A 16,418-nucleotide genomic window follows, 5' to 3' on the forward strand; every position below is an offset into this window, starting at 1 on the left:
TAGGCTTTCTGGGGTACCTCCTTCCCAACCCCTGTCTGTGTCATTTTGGTCAGTCCTTTTGAAGGTTGAGTGTAACTGAAAAGATTGACTGGATTCAAGAGGTGCGATTTGTGCACAGTGAGTTTTGATTGTCCGTCTTGGCCAGGGTGGGCCTGGAGAGCATAGTGATCCAGCTCTGGTCTTTATTCAGGCAACCTAGCTTTGGGCGTCAGTGTGAGGAGACAAGATGAAGGAAGGCGGCTACTGCCCAGCACTGGCACCCCACTCCTTCCTCTTGCACCCAATGCCGGTATCACTAATTGAGCCTCAGCCGCCCTCCTTTTCATGAAGCCCAGACAAGGACTCATCCTCCTTCTCTAGACTGCTGTCACACCGACTCAGAGCTGGCAAGTGAGCCTCCACCCCACAAACCACTGGAGAGTCTCCTGTCATTATTATGATGAACCTTTTATTATAGAGACAGACTGAACTCTGTTGCATAAGGAATCTCTGGAGTGGGTCAGGGAGAGCCACCTGATCTGCCTCTGCCTCAGCTAAGCCCACACCCGCTATGTACATCTCTAGGTCACTGCAAACAGCAGAGGCTGCTGTCCCCAGGGCCAGGCTGGTGGGGTTGGGCCAGGCTGGCCAGAGGGTCAGGGCTCCTGGCTGTTCACCAGGTCAGTGTTGCTCCGTCTCCCGCCCCAGTCGGTTGTCCAGAACCTGGAGCTGCCGGAGGAAGCCCGAGTTGGGGCAGATATTGCGGTGGGCCTGCACCTTCTGAATGGCCTCCACTAGTGTCATGTTCTCGTAGATCATCAGGAAGGCCAGCACGATCGTGGCGGAGCGGCTCACTCCCATGGCGCAGTGTACCAGCACACGGCCTGCAGGAAGACCCAACCTCTTGTCAGCTGCCTGCCCTCGTACCACCCACCCATTTGGGACTCAGAGATACTTCTGGCCATCTTTCAGCCCACCTATCACAGTGTTCACTGACACCGTGTTCACTGTCACTGGGGCAAATGAGGTCCAGAGAGGAAAAGGAACTGGCTCAAGGTCACACAGCAAATTCATGACAGAGCTAAAGGTAGCAGCTGGGATTCCCTCCTCCAGGTTCAAGGTGCTTCCTCTGGCATCCCTTGCGACTCTGGTGAGTTGGTGGGGGTTGGAGGGAAGATAGTATGCCTGGAGTCCCCTGGGTTTGTGGCAGATTACAAGGGGTGTCTACCTGCCTCTCTTTCCCCCCAGTTTCTGCCCTCTCCCCTGTCCCTGCAGCCCTAGGCCAAGGCTTCATTTTAGAGGAGCTTGCTGGGTCCTGTACTTTCTATCCAACAACTGAGGCGACAGTTACTTACTGAGAGGTATGGTTATGCTGCTGACCACACTGAACCTTAGTTAGGCCTGTGATTGTTGATTTCCAGGGTGTCTCTGAAGGAGTCACTCACTAAATGTTAGTGGCTATTTGCCCCATGGGGTGGGGGTGGGGTTATTAAGAGATCTGTGGCTCAGGACACTCCACCTCTCAGTGCTACTAGAAAAATGGGTCGGCCTGATCCCACCCCCACCTCCAGCTCCACCCCGCCCCTTCCGCAGGGGCTCACCTTGGGGAACACTAAGGGCAGTTCGTATGTATCGAGCAGCAGGTAGAAAGTAGACACTGAGGTCAAAGAAGGGGTTGTCATCAGCCTCAATGCCATAGTACTCCAAGGGCATTCCGTGATAAAACTTGGCACCTGTGTCCACTTGAAACTTGCCAGCAGCAACATTCATAACATGGGTGATGCCCAGCTGGGTCAGCTTGCTCTTGTCCCGGGCTGCATACCTGCGGGAGGGCACAGGGGGAGTTGGGAATTGGGAGGGAGGGGTAGATCGCCCTGGCTCTGTTCTGGCTGGGCTGAAACCTGTCCCTTTCCCTCCTCTGCCCCACCCTCTCCAAGGGTAGAGACTTGGACCAGCTACCTGGCCATGGTGAAGGGGCTCCTCTACTTAGAATTCAACACTCCCTTTTACTCAGACCAACTTTTGTGAAAAGCAATTTGGCCACACACATCAAAAGCCTTAAAAATGTACATGTACTTTGTCCCGCAAGTCTGCTTCTAGGTCCTTAATTAAAGCAAGAACCAAACTGTGCCCACAGATATCTATAAATTAGATCTAAGGATATTTAAGATGGTGAAAAATTAGGGGGAAAATCACTAACTATCCTCCAATAGGACACTGAGTGTATACAGGTAAATGAAATACTGTGCAGCCACTAAAATACGGTAGACGCGGTCAACAGGAAAGGTGCTCATGCTATATTGAGAACCTGTGAAAAATGCAGAAAACAAAGCGGAACATTGTTTAAGTTTTAAATATATGTGGCATGATTTCATTTAAAAAGCTTTCTTTATAAAGCAGATTACAAAATGAGATTATAAAGTGATACCATTTTTGTAAAAAAAATGTGAAAAAACGTGTATGTGTGTATGTGTGTGTGCATTTTTAAAAGGTCAGTGAGGATTTCATTGCTGGTTATCTGTAGGAAGGATGCATCTTTGCCATATTGTTAACAAGATACTGATCCCTATTCTCTAACTATGAAGGTACATTTCTAAAACCCACACATATTGATCCATATGCTCTAAATTTTAGAGAAAATGATTCAGTTCTACCCTCTATATATCGACCCTAGAGAAACTCATGTGAGTGCTATTGGGCCACGTGGCCTAGAATGTTTCTAGGGTCACTGTTCACAATGGCTAAAAAGTGGAAACAACTCAAGTGTTTGTATACAACAAAATGGGTTACCTATGAGGTTTCTGCACAATTGAATAATTACAGCATAAAAAATAAATGAACTTCAGCTACACAGATCACATGGGTGACTCTTACAATTTTGAGCCAATTATGCCAGGCACAAAACACACATAATATGATTCCATTCATCTAACTTTAAAAGACAGACAAAACTAACCATGTTGCTAGGTAAAAATATAGAGAAAAACAAGGAAATAATTATTTTAACACTTAGTGGTTATCTATAGGGGAAGGGTTCAGAAGGGGAGTCTGAGGTACAGGTAACGTCCTATTTCTTGACCTGGTTGGTGAAACTTTTCATGTAAGTTCTCTGTACTTTTCTTATGAGTGTTTGACTTTTACAATTAAAAGAATAATTTCTATAAACGGGAAGAAACACGTGGAAAGATCATGGGAGGCAAAGAGGATGCCACCTGCGCCCCTAGAAGGCTCTGGGAGAGGCTCTCCTGCTTCCCCTACTTCCCCCTGGGCTGTACTCACGCATCTCCCAGGAAGAGGTTGGGCCAGACCTCATCGATGTGGCTCAGCATGGCAGCCCGGCGGACCCACAGCCAGCGCTGCAGCGAGGACAGTGTAGGTGGCTGGTATGGGGACACTGGGCCTGCCCTGTGGATCTTGGGCCTCCGGAAGTCCTGCTTTTGCAGGGAGTCCATCCTGAAAGAGGGTGGACACTGCAGTGGCTGGAGGCACATTCCCCAAAGGTGGACCCAGCTGACCCAGAGGTCCACGAGTAGTGCAGAGCCCAGGTGACACGGAGATGATGCTGGAAGGGCCTCAGCTGGTTCATATGAGGTCATTAGCCAGCTCAGCTGAGGCTGAGGCTGAGGCCTAGACCGTTTCCCAAGGAACAAGGGCATCACCTCTTGTTACCCTCTCTCCTGCTTTCTCCAGAGGACCCTGAGGTCAGAAACTTTGGCCAAATGGTCCTTGGAGTTCCCTGTTTGTAGCAATGAGTCATTGCATACCCAACCCTTTACGCCACTGGTCACTCAGGACTTTGTAAGGATGGAGAACTCAGTTGGCTGTGGCTCCTCACAAGCTGGGCAACTCATCTCCAGCCCCCTCCGCTGCTACTTCCAGGGCTGGTCCTCAGGCCTCACACTCTCCCATTTCCAGGTGCTTGGAGAGCAGAGCTCACCGCTGGAGTGGGGGCCTGGGCTATGAATGACATTTGTTAGTATTTCCATACTGAATGAGGGAATGCCTTTTAGCGGCCTGGTGCCTCGCTTGTGGCAGGCCCCCATTTGACACAAGAGGAAGCTGAAGCTCACAGAAATTTTTTAAGTGATACCCCAAAACCATATGCCGCATATTTATCAAGGCTGTGGTTTCAATCCAGTTCTGCAATTCTGGATCAGTCCCCAAGCCTTCCAATGGCCTTCTTTGGGGACTCCAGAGAGTGGTCACTAACCCATCCCACTGCCCAGGGGAGCCTGGTGTTGTGCTTGCACGTGTGCCTGTAAGTCCTGGGAAGCTCCTCCTTACCGCCACGCCTCAGGCCAGGGCTGCACGTCAGGCCTCACCCCAGTGGGGTGGGTTGTCTCAGGAGTCAGCTGGGTGAGGGAGTCTGGGACCCTGCAGAGCTGGGATGTCAGTGGCACCAGAACATGGGTCTGGTGCTGCGCTGGGAAGTTGTGCCTGTCTTGGCTGACTGCCCCTGGCCCCCTCAACCAGTAATGAGGGAAGGTACAAACTGGAAGAAACATCTTGTCTCTCTGGTAGGCGGTGCCAGGACCAGAAAGAGAAACGGGCACCCAGGAGGCCACCGGCTTGGCCAAGCTCACACAGCGGGCAGCAGAGGGGCAGGGCGGAAGTGAAGCCCGGGCTTTTCCCCTCATTCCCCACTGTGACCTCTTAGGGCAGGTTGAGTGACCCGCCATCTACCTAGGGCATGGTCTAAGTCTGGGATTGGGGGGTGGGGCAGGGACAGGACTCAGCCCACAGCGGAATGGGGCTGGGGCAGGTTCTACCCGGAACACAAGTGCTGTGAAGCGCCTAGAATTCCAGGCTCTCCTCTTGGAGCCATGGCGGGGGAGGGGAGCTGAGAGCTGACGGAGGAGGGCCCTGTGGAGGGAAGTGCAGCCCTTCTGAACCCCAGGCCTTCTCTGTGCTGGGCATCTTTTTGGGAGTAAAGGCTCTTGGGCCTGGAACTCCCCATTGAGATTGAAGGCTGCTACTTGAAGTGGTGGGAAAAGAACTTTAGGGAGAGGGAGGAGAGGCTGGCCACAGTCTGTTCTGTGGCCGCAAGTGTTTGCTCCTGTCTTGGCCACGATTCTTTCCTCATGTTAAATATCCTGGTCTTGCTTGACTGAGAAGTCTCTGTGGGTCTGACCTGAGAATGAGAGAGGCCTGGCTGGGCACACAGCAACTATCGAGAGCAGTGCAGTGTGTTAGAGGGGGGGAAGCCTCCGGGCTCCAGGGTCTTCCAAAAGCCACACTGGTCTGGAGCCGCCTACTGGTGCTTGAGCCCCAGGCAGGACAGACGGAGTTTGGGGAAGCCTGGCAGGCATGGACTCAGGCCTTGAGCTTGGCATGGGGTAAGGCTGCCGCCCAGTGGCCAGAGGGTGTCTTGTAGCCCAGCTGTGCCTGGGACAGGCAGCCAAACTTTTTTTTGGTTGAGGGAGCTGGTGGACTCTGCTTCTCCTGGGGCTCCTGGGCAGAGGAGGAGACAGCAGCAGGATCAAAGATTGGAGGTCCTAAGCCACAGCCCCCACCTCAGTCTCCCAGGGGATGTAGGCCCAGGTCTGGAGAATGGTGCCTTTCCCTTGAACCAAGGGGTACTCCTTGTCAGGTCCCTGTAGGGCCTCTCTCCTGATGCTTATGTATGTAACCCCACCTGTCAGCTCCATGCCCACTTTTGCCAGCTGAGTCAGGCCCAACCCCTTGCCCACTGACTCATCCACCAAGCTCCAGGCACACCCAAGGAAGGGGAGTTGGTGTCTTCAGCAGCTTACTTGGTTTCTGCCACCCACAGACCCAGACTGCTAGGGACCCTGCCCAACACTCCCTCTCGCACCTCTCCGGTCGCCTGAGGGTGGAGCAGAGCCCGCCCTCCAGCGGGGACAGGCCTGGCTTGGGTTTCCTCCCCACTCACTCTTGCTCTCCGTTGGCCTCCTTCCTGCATCTCCCCTGAAAGCTCAACAGCTGCCTCTGGAGGCAGCAGCTTGCCTGCTCTCGTGTTGCTGCTGTTTCCAAGTTCAGACACTTGTTTTCTGTCTTTGTATCTCTCCTCCTCTCTCCCACTTGCCTCTGTCTCCCAGCCTTTCACGGGAGCTCATGCTGCTCCACAGCCTCCCAGCACACCCTGCAGGATGGTGGCCTCAGGCCAAGGCACAGCCCGACTCAGGACAGGGGCAGCTGTGTGCCACCCACCTCCCCAGCTGCAGCTCCAGGAGACATGTCCCCAGGTCTTCCCTGCTGCTCACTCCCTCTGCCCCCCCCCCCCCCCTCCGCAGAACAGATGGAAGGAACTGTGACACAGGACAGGTAGGCTGGAGACTCCTGAGGACCAGAAGCCTCAGGGAGGGTGGCAGGCAGACTGTCAGTGGGTTTGTGCACTCAGCACGCAGACCTGGGAGGAGGGCAGACCTGGGCAGAGTTCGTAGGTCTGGTGCTTGTGTCTGTGTGCGCTTCTCTGAGCCACTATCCTCAGTGGGGCTGCTGTGGGAGTCCCACGAGGTAATAAATGTAAGGCACTTCCCACAGGGTCTGCCTCATGGTAGATGCTCAATAAATGGTGCATCTTACTATTCTTATCGCTACTATTATTACTCTTACCCAGTCAAGCCTCAGCCATATCCTGAGTGGAGGGTAACTTCCCCATGGGACAGTGAAGCTTGGTCTTGGTCTCTGTTTCCTGATGTTTCTTTCTCTGCCTGGCCATGATTATTATTATATTCACCACTTACTATGTACCAGATAGAGCTAAATGCTTATATTCTCTCATTGGATCCTCACAGTATCCTTATGAGGCAGGTAATATTATTATACCCATTTTACAGATAAGGAAACTGAGACTCAGAGAGATTAAACAATGTACCCAAGGTCACACATCTAATAAGCATGAGAGCCATGATTGAAGTTCAGGTCTTTCTGACTCTACTGTGCTTTGTCCGTGCCTCTATCTCTGACTCAGTCCATCCCCCAGTCTAACCTAATCTCCCTGCCCCCACCATAGTACACACAGGCATAGGCACCCTGGCCCTCGTTACCCAGCAAGCTCTGTGCCCCCCCCAAATAGTAGCACTCACCCACCTGTGGGGGTATCTGGCCCAGCCTGTGGTCTTCTTGGACAGGTACTTTGTGCTGCTGACTTCCAGCCACTTGTCTTTGCACACTTGATGCTGTTTCTATTTTTGGATTTGAGCTTAATTATAAAGCATGATGTGCTACTCCTGTCTTCTTCTCCCCCCGCCCCCCGCCACTCCCCACCCATCCACTGGTCCCATGGCATGGTCAGTGCCACACCCACCAAGCACCTGGCCCTGCCTGAGGAGAGGCAGCCAGCAGGGTATGTCTGCAGTGTGAATGAATGTGTGTATTGGTTGTGGGGCAGGGAGAAGGAAGACCGAATAAGCAATTTTAAAAGTTCCCTTGGCCTTTAAGGATGGTGTGGAGCCCAGTCAGAATGGCGCTCATCAACAAAACAACACAGAATAAGTGCTGGTGAGGATGTGGAGAAAAGGGAACCCTCCTGCACTGCTGGTGGGAATGCAGACTGGTGCAGCCACTGTGGAAAACAGTATGGAGATTCCTCAAGAAATTAAAAATCAAACTGCCTTTTGACCCAGCTATACCACTTTTAGGAATATATCCCAAGAACACCATAGCACTGTTTGAAAAGAAGAAATGCACCCCCATGTTTATGGCAGCATTGTTCACAATAGCGAAGATCTGGAAATAGCCCATGTGTCCGTCAGTGGACGAGTGGATTAAAAAGCTTTGGTGCGCCCTGGCCGGTTGGCTCAGCGGTAGAGCGTCGGCCTAGCGTGCGGAGGACCCGGGTTCGATTCCCGGCCAGGGCACACAGGAGAAGCGCCCATTTGCTTCTCCACCCCTCCGCCGCGCTTTCCTGTCTCTCTCTTCCCCTCCCGCAGCCAAGGCTCCATTGGAGCAAAGATGGCCCGGGCGCTGGGGATGGCTCTGTGGCCTCTGCCTCAGGTGCTAGAGTGGCTCTGGTCGCAACATGGCGACGCCCAGGATGGGCAGAGCATCGCCCCCTGGTGGGCGTGCCGGGTGGATCCCGGTCGGGCGCATGCGGGAGTCTGTCTGACTGTCTCTCCCTGTTTCCAGCTTCAGAAAAATGAAAAAAAAAAAAAAAAAAAAAAAGCTTTGGTGCATATATACTATGGAATAGTACTCAGCCATCAGGAATGATGACATCGGATCATTTACAACAACATGGATGGACCTTGATAACATTATAGTGAGTGAAATAAGTAAATCAGAAAAAACTAAGAACTATATGATTCCATACGTAGGTGGGACATAAAAATGAGACTCAGAGACATGGACAAGAGTGTGGGGGTTACGGGGTGGGGGGAGGAGAGGGAGGAGGTTGGGGGAGGGGAGGGGCACAAAGAAGACCAGTTAGAAGGTGACAGAAGACAATTGGACTTTGCGTGATAGGAATGCAGCATAATCAAATGTCAAAATAACCTAGAGATGTTTTTCTCTGAACATATGTACCCTGATTTATCAATGCCACCCCATTAAAATTAATAAAAACAAAGGATGGTGTGGAGCATGGGCAGAGAGGTAAAGCTGGAAGGATCGTCTATGGAGAAAGACAGGGAAGAGACCAGTCAAAATCACACACAAACTGGTGGCATTGCCAATATCAGAACCCAGGTCTGGCCTGGCCAGTTTGCTCAGTGGATAGAGCATTGGCCCAACTTATGGATTCTGGGTTCAATTCTGGTCAGAGCACTCGAGAGAAGTGAACAACTGCTTCTGTCCCCTTCCACCTCCTCTTTCCCTCCCTCTTCCCCTCCCACAGCTAGTGGCTCGATTGGTTCGAGTGTGGCCTAGGGTGCTGAGGATAGCTGGGTTGGTCCAAGCTCATCAGCTTCAGGTGCTAAAAATAGCTCAGTTGATTTGAGCATCAGCCTCAGATGGGGGTTTCCAGGTGGCTCCTGGTTGGGGTTCATGCAGGAGTCTGTCTCTGGATCTCCCTTCCTCTCTCTTAAAAAAAGAACCCAGGCCCAAGGGCCTTTAAATGAGGGCTAAGGTTTATAGGAGTGACCCAGGATTAAGATGCAGACTAAGGAAAGTATGGCAAGACAGACAGAAGTGTAAGTGGGGTTTAGAGCAGGTCGTTAGACCAGCCCTGTCCCGCAGTCAGGAGCTGTGTGTCCAGAAGTCATTCTGCTCTGGAATTCTTCCTTTCCCCTAAAGGCATTCCTCTCCCAGGTCTCACTGTCCCTTGAGGCCAGCAAGATGGTTTTCAAGGTCCCTCCTAAGGTCAACTGTGATCAGTTTGAGACCATGGATTTGGGCAGTATTAAGAACCCTCCCTGCTCTCCTCATATACCCAAACTTCTGCACTCTTCCCCACTCACACCCCAGACAACATGCACACAGAGACGTTTGTATACCCACAGCTGCACCTACGCAGGTCTCTGAAGTCTGAGCTCCAGGAAGTAAGGCTCAGCTCTACTAGGGCTCCTTGAGCCCTAAGGAGAGCTGGTGCAGGCAGCTGTGGCCAAGGGCTATGGTAAACAATTACAGTCCCCTCCGCTCTCCCCCCATGCCGCTCCCACCCTCTCCCAGGGACCACTGGGTCCCTGGGTGAAGAGCCTCAGGGCTTGGCTTAGAGTGTAGCCCCTCCCCCCGTGGAGACTGCAGACAGTGACTGGGAGGGAGTGCAGGCAGCGGAGGAAGCAGGTGGAGTAGCAGGCCACAGGGCAGACCCCACAGTGGGCTCTTACCATCTTCGGGGTGTCCACCTGGGCCACAGCCTCCAGCAGCACCAGCAGGGCCAGTGCCAGGGTGTCAAAGTGGCAGAGCCTGGTGGCAGAGAGTAAGGACCATCTCTGGGGGAGAGATGCGCTCCATGTTACAGGCGGGTAAACCAAGGCCCACTGGGTGAGGGGTGGGAGCTTGCCACACAAACCTACTTCTGCTTTGTGCCCTCTGGGTAAGGTCAAGAGGGTATAGGTGCTGAGAGAGATGGGGAGGCAGGTCTGGGCCCAGGGATCATGGACAGAGGTAGCCTCTCCCCATGGCCCCTCGGTTTTCAGAGTCCCCCGCCGCAGGGCTGCTGTGCACAGCCGCACAGACTGCGCATGGCACAGGGTGCTCCAGCTGCAGAGACCGTTGGGTAGATGGCACCCCCAGAAACTGTGCAATGCTGTGGCCCAAATGACTGCCCCAAGCCAGCTGCCTGATGGGAAAGAGGCTGAGGTTTGAGGGCAGGAGTTTTAGAGCCTCACGCCAAGGAAGTAGGGTGATTGGGCATGATCAGAGACCTGCTGCTTTGAAGGTTCCTGAAACCTGTTTAGAGGAAAGGAGCGGGGTGGGAACATGCTAGTCCTGTCCTCCCCTTGGCCCCCGTACCTTCAGGGCCCCCACAATAGTTTCCCTAGCTTAGCCACAGGCCTAACCCCACTCCAGCTATAACCCTAATTTTCTTCCATTGCACTCACCCCCAAATTCTAAATTTCGCCCTCTATCCTGCCCTAACCCCCCCTCCCCCCCCAAGATGCTCATCCTCCTGACAGCATGTGCAAAGCGGTCAAATTGCTAAAGTGCTCCCCCTGGTTGGGCTGGCTATGCATTCAGAGACCAAAACAGCTCTTCCGGGTGGGAGGCGGGGGAGGACTCAGGCCATGCTCTGTGAAGCTCTCGGCAGGAGGACAAAGTTGTTGCTCTTCCAACTGCCTGGAGAGCCTAGGCCAGTCACCCACCCCCACTGGCAGTCCCTGTGAGACCGTGGGTGGTATGGCACTGAGGAGAGCTGAGGGAAGGAGCAGTGTGTGTAGCAAGAGCTAGAGGCAGAGCCAGGGCAGTGGACAGCAGCCCCGGAGGTCTAACCCCTGGATGTGAATGTGAGGAAGGTAGGCTGTCGGGGCCAGCTAGGAACAGACCGAGCCTGGGCACTGAGGGAGAAGGGCAGTGGGTACTCTGCAGCTCCCTCACAATCCTGGTACAACCCCAGGAAGAAATGCCCTTGCCCTCCCAGCCGAGCTGGAGGAAAATGCAAGGCCAATGCCAAAGCACTGCAGCAGCACCTCAGTGACTGTCTGGGCCGAGAGCCTGAGAAGCAGTGTTGTTGCTGGGGCAGCCCAACTCCTACTGGGCAGCTGCAGGCACTGGGGCCGCTGGCAGGAGGAAAGTAGCTTGGGGAGAGGAGGTATTAGGGAACCGTCCCTCGTGTGCTATTGCTCCAAATGCAGGGAACCCAGAACAGGAAGGCAGAGGCCCTGGCCGGTTGGCTCAGTGGTAGAGCATCAGCCCAGCATGTGAAAGTCCCAGGCTCGATTCCCGGCCAGGGCACACAGGAGAAGCGCCTATCTGCTTCTCCACCCTTCCCCCTCTCCTTCCTTTCTATCTCTTCCCCTCCTGCAGCCTAGGCTCCATTGGAGCAAAGCTGGCCTGGGCCCTGAGGATGGCTCCATGGCCTCTGCCTCAGGCGCTAGAATGGCTCCGGCTGCAAGGGAGCAACGCCCAGATGAGCAGAACATCGCCCCCTGGTGGGCATGCCGGGTGGATCCCAGTCAGGGGCATGCGGGAGTCTAACTGCCTCCCTGCTCCTAACTTTGGAAAAATAAAAAATAAATAAAAATAATAAAAATTTAAAAATCAGGAACGCAGAGAGGAGTCTGAGTAGATTTCAGTAAGACCTTTATGTTCTAATGGGGTCCCTGGAACCAGAGAGGAAGGGAGGCTAGGGAGAGTCCTGTTGATCTCTGACATCAGATTGGGTGGGGGGCAGGTTGGGAGTGGGGTGCTGGGTCTAAGGCAGGGAATGGACTGGTGTGATGGCAGGAGAACTTTACACCAGCAGGGCTGTGTGTGGAGGTCGTGGCGGGGGCAGGAGCACCTGTTCTCCTTCCCCACTTGGGAATGGTGAGGCAGAGCTGACCTGAGAATGAACTAAACGTGGAGTGAGCGCTGCAGCCACTCCCCCCGAGCTGAAGGGATGGTGTGCAGAGGAGCGGGAAGATTCAGACAGCCCACAGGTGCCAGGGCTGGAGGCCTTGGTGGGGTTTAGGTGAGTCCCCGTGGCTTTCAGCCAAGGAGGCGGAACAGATCGGCATCACGACCCGGCAGGAAGGCCTCGCCTCTTCCGTTTTCTGCTTTCTACCCATTTCTTTCCTAGTCTTTCCATCCCCCGTGGGGTCTGCAGAACCTGGGCAGGCTGGGAGAGAGAAGAGCCCCACTGGAGGCTTATCTTGGCCGGGCTCTGATAGGACCTTGGGTCAGTGAGGGGAGCCCAGCAGGTTGGAGAGTGGGCCAGGCCCCCTTCAACTCTCACTTCCAGCCAGACACAGCCCTGAGGACTGACCTCTGACCTGGTCCCATCCCATACCCCATACCAACCCTCACCTGACCTCTCACTGCCAGCCCTCATCGTCCTCCCCTGCACGTTCCTTGCCCAGCTCTCACCTGACCTCTCACTTCTAACGGCACCCAGCTGTGCCCCCTCGTCCCCTCACTCCCTGCCCAGACCTCACCTGGCCCCTCAGCTCTGGCCTGCACCCCGCAGCTTCTGGTCCAGCTGGCAGAGCTGGTGGAGGAAGCCCCGGTTGGGGAAGACCCATCGGTGCTGCCTCACGGCGATCACTGCCTGACGCAGGGACATCTGCTGGTGCAGCATGAGGTAGGCCAGGACCAGTGTGGCAGAGCGGCTCACACCGACCACACAGTGCACCAGGATCTTGGCTGAGGAAACATTCTGGTGAAAGACCCTTTCTCGCCAGCAGGCCCACCCATGTGCTGAGGTGGGAACCCAAGTTCCTTTCCTGCTCTGCTTTGGGTGTCCTCTGTGACAAACCCTGGGCAAATCATTCAACCCTTATGGGCCTCAGTTTCTTGATCTGTCAAATGGGTAGACCAACACCTATTTTGCCTACCCTTGGGATGGGGCCCAAAGTTCTTAGCACGGCTTATAAGACCCACCACGAACGGGCCCAGCTGATTCTACAGCCTCAGCTCAGGCTGTCCCACCCTGACCTTCAGCTCTAGGCACACAGGGTAACTCTGAGATCTTTGACGCTGTCATGGCCCCTGGCCTCCAGCCTTACCACATGCTATTCCATCTCCTTGTCAATCTTTCTCCCTTCTCTTGATCTGACTAACATCTGCTGCTCATCAGGTTTCAGCTGAGACATGGCCTCCTCACCAGGCTTTCCTGGCCACTCATGGAATTACTTGAATCACAGAGCAGCTCATCCTTTTTGCATGTGGCCCCAGTGACTACTGTTGTAGAGGGAAGTTGTCCTACCTCCCCGATCCCCTGAACTGAGCACCCCTGCTCTGTGCTCCCACAGCTCTTCACATTTGCCCACTCATATGAGTGGCACTCATAATACTTTACATTTTGACTATCTTTCCTTCAAACATATAATGACAAGTTCCATGAGGGTAGGCACGTGGCTTTGTCTAAGTGTGAATTCCTACCATCTAGCTCAGTGCCTGGCACAGAGAGGATGATAAATAGCTGGTCAGTGGATGAATGAAGAACAAATGAGCGCCAAAGTGCTTTGGAGATTAAGAGGTGCTATGAGCCATTGTCTTGCCTTTCCCATCACACAGATGAGAAACAAGTCCAGAGAGGGATGCGGGCTTGCCCAGGTCCAAGTAGCAGGGCATGGCTCTCACACCAGATAAACACATAACAGGGGCTCAGCTTCACCCAGGTCCCTTGTTGTCCCCTGAATATTGGAAGTTTTTTTCCATTTGAAAGTATTTGTGACAGAAACCAGACATCTGGATACCAAATGACGATTTCCCAAGGCTGAGTGATGCAGAGAAAGAACTGCTTTGCTGTTTGGGAGGCCAGGCTTCCAGCCCCAGAGCTGCTCCTAATTCATGGCATAGCCTTGTAGTCTAGGCCTCAGTTCTCTCATGTAAAGCAATGCAGTTGGATAAATCACTGGAGCACTGAGCAGAGGATTTAAAAAAGCCAGATGACTTTTTAAAAACAGGATGGTTGGGGTCCTCCCCCGAGGCCTCTGGACAGAGGGGAGGACCCAGTGAGGGTCTCTGTGTGGAGCACGCCTGTGCCTTTCCCCACTGCCTTCCCTCCCGGGAGTTTTCCTTGCCTCTCTTTCTCTTAGGCTGGGGAGGAAAGAGACTGTTCTTTTTGTCTCTGTGGCTTGTTCTCTGAGACCATTTCTTCTATGGTTTACTTATTCTACCTCTATGACTTTCTGGATAAACTTTCTTGTATAGTTTGAAAAAAAAGTAAAAAAAAAATCCAACAACTAGGGATGGGAGGGCACTGATGTTTGAAGGGAAACTGGACATCCCCCCCACGACTGAACAGGATGGGATATGAAATCAGACCCCCAAGTCCTACCCCCTGGTGTGCTGAGGGCATGGTGAATAAAGTCAGCTGCGGAGGAGAAGTAGGCACTGATGTCGAAATCAGGGAGGTCTTGGGCTGGCACCCCCAGATAGCTCACACTGCTGCGGTAGAAGTCAGGGCCGCCCTGACAGTAGAGGCCCCCATGGGCGGCGTTCAGCACGTGGGTGATGCCCAGCTTCCATAGCTCAAAGCGGTTATTTGCTGTGGCCCTACGGAGGGGAGGAAAGAGGCGGAATGCTGGCTGAGCCACGAGGTCCAGGAAGAAGGCTTTGCCAGAACCCCTACTTCAGAGGAATGAAGCCATTACGGTCCAGAGGGAACCATAAGGAACCCAGCAAGCTTGAGCTGGGAGCCACACAGCTCACAGTGTCACCCTTAGAGCTTCCTGGTGGGAGAGTGGTGGTATAGGAAGTTATCTTTAGCCTCTCTTTGCTTCCTAAGGTCATCTGCCCCTCCTTTGGCTGTGAAAGAAAGGAAAGGATTGCTTCACCCCTGGGACCTAGCTGCCCCTCCCTTCCTTCCTGTCCCATGCCTTCCCACACACTTCCAGCCTCTCCTGGCTACCTCATACCTGCCTCTACTGTGCAAATGTTTAGAGGTGAGACCTTTCCTGATTCACCTTTAGTCAGGCTTCCTCGCCCACTCTGCCCAGAAGGGAGAGGCTGGGACCAGGAAGAGAAGCTCTCTGTCCAATACACTTCATACTCCAAATCATCATTCCCCAGGTCTCTGCCCCTCAAGCCCCAATTGTCCTGTAGGTGCCAGCAGACTCCAGGAACTTTTCTGGGAGGTCCCTTCTTTCAGGCAGGCAAAGTCCCTGCTCCCCCTGGTGGCCACATCTGGTCACTGCAATGTCCCCAGCACACGGGGCCTGGCGAAAGTCCCTGGCCTTAGGATGCTCTGTATAGAACTATTTATTGGTGTTCCCATCCCACCTCTACTTCCGGTAAAGAGCCCAAGCACTGTCTCCTCTTGTTCCGCTCCCCACACCCTTCAGGCCAACTACCACTCACGCATCTCCTATGTAAAGGTTGGGCCAAACTTCATCCACTCGGCTGCAGGAAGAAATTTTCCCTGCCCTCAGGAGCTCCTCTAGTTCCAAGACGCTGGGGCAAGGTGTGGCTTTGGTATCTCCCTTCAGCTCTGGGAGTGGGGCCTCAGCCATGGACCAGTCCACTCTCTCCTCTGTCTCTGCAGTCACTCTTCTCTGGTTCTCCAGTGTCATTTCTCCTTTCAGGAGATTGGCAGGGACAGGTGGAACGGAAAGAAGTGACTCAGCAAGTCACAGGGGCCACCAGAGAGAACAGGACATTTTCCTCCTCAAGTCACCCCCCCATCCCAAACTCCATTACCACATGGAATCAAACATACCTCTCAAACCACTTTATCTCTTCGCCTCAGTTTCATCTGCAAAATAAGGATAATTGCACCTACCTCAAAGAATTGTGAGGATTAAGTGGAACAAAGGATATTTTTTCTCTAACACATAAAATATGCTTAAGAAACATTTTGAGATGTATTCGGGGCGACACTAGAATCTATGTAAACACAATAAATTAAAATCAATTTTAAAAAAAAGAAACATTTTGAACAGGTTTTTAGAGGTCTAAACAGGCTATTTGATTCCAGGACTGAGTTAAAAGTACAATGTGTCCGTAAAGTTATGGTACACTTTTGACCGGTCACAGGGAAGCAACAAAAGACGATAGAAATGTGAAATCTGCACCAAATAAAAGGAAAACCCTCCCCGTTTCTGTAGAAAGATGTGGCAGCATGTGCACATGCGCAGATGATGATGTAACACCGTGTATACAGCGGAGCAGCCCACAGCCATGCCAGTCGAGATGTGAACGGTACAGAGGAAAGTTCAGTGTGTTCTGTGGCTCGCTAAATTCGAATCCGTGACCAAAGTGCAACGTGAATATCATCGGCGCGTTTATAACGAAGCGCCACCACATAGGAATAACATTACTTGGTGGGATAAGCAGTTGAAGGAAACCGGCAGTTTGGTGGAGAAACCCCGTTCTCGTAGGCCATCAGTCAGTGACGAATCTGTATGGGATAGCTACCTAAGGAACCCTAAAAAATCTGTGCGTGAGCCCACATC

The 16,418-nt window shown here is 53.0% G+C and overlaps 1 protein-coding gene and 1 long non-coding RNA gene across 9 annotated transcripts in view; one reads left to right on the forward strand and one right to left on the reverse strand.

Annotated features, from left to right (window-relative positions):
* LOC136381299 (uncharacterized) overlaps positions 1-855 on the forward strand; it is a 35,205-nt gene extending 34,350 nt beyond the window's left edge. The window contains exon 5 of the long non-coding RNA XR_010747051.1: positions 794-855. This is a non-coding gene — a long non-coding RNA (uncharacterized lncRNA). The remainder of the gene's footprint in view (positions 1-793) is intronic.
* On the reverse strand, positions 429-15,697 carry DUSP13A (dual specificity phosphatase 13A). Of its 8 annotated transcripts, none has more exons than XM_066349845.1 (7): positions 15,683-15,697; positions 15,325-15,541; positions 9,708-9,786; positions 7,033-7,127; positions 3,259-3,432; positions 1,581-1,801; positions 429-863 (listed from the first exon to the last, which is right to left on the reverse strand). In XM_066349845.1, exons 2-7 carry the CDS (start codon positions 15,534-15,536, stop codon positions 661-663), a joined length of 984 nt encoding a protein of 327 aa, XP_066205942.1. In that variant the 5' UTR covers positions 15,537-15,541; positions 15,683-15,697; the 3' UTR covers positions 429-660. The 8 variants fall into 8 exon arrangements, 7 of the variants coding, with proteins under 7 accessions (XP_066205942.1, XP_066205943.1, XP_066205946.1 ...); XM_066349846.1 differs by lacking the exons at positions 15,325-15,541; positions 15,683-15,697 and adding exons at positions 12,456-12,663; positions 14,303-14,440 and having other exon boundaries at positions 9,708-9,812; XM_066349849.1 differs by lacking the exon at positions 15,683-15,697 and having other exon boundaries at positions 9,708-9,812; positions 15,325-15,358.
* Between the last annotated feature and the right edge of the window lie 721 nt (positions 15,698-16,418).

This window comes from Saccopteryx leptura, chromosome 9, assembly GCF_036850995.1.
Source record: "Saccopteryx leptura isolate mSacLep1 chromosome 9, mSacLep1_pri_phased_curated, whole genome shotgun sequence".
Taxonomy (NCBI): Eukaryota; Metazoa; Chordata; class Mammalia; order Chiroptera; family Emballonuridae; genus Saccopteryx; species Saccopteryx leptura.

Excerpts from the sequence above, each read along its gene's own strand:
- DUSP13A (XM_066349851.1), bottom strand. The coding sequence starts at position 4,658 with ATGGCGGGTCACTCAACCTGCCCTAAGAGGTCACAGTGGGGAATGAGG. Across the intron at positions 1,802-3,258 it reads AACCTCTTCCTGGGAGATGC|GTATGCAGCCCGGGACAAGA; the intron begins GTGAGTACAGCC and ends GCCCTCCCGCAG. Across the intron at positions 864-1,580 it reads TGCCCTTAGTGTTCCCCAAG|GCCGTGTGCTGGTACACTGC; the intron begins GTGAGCCCCTGC and ends GTCTTCCTGCAG.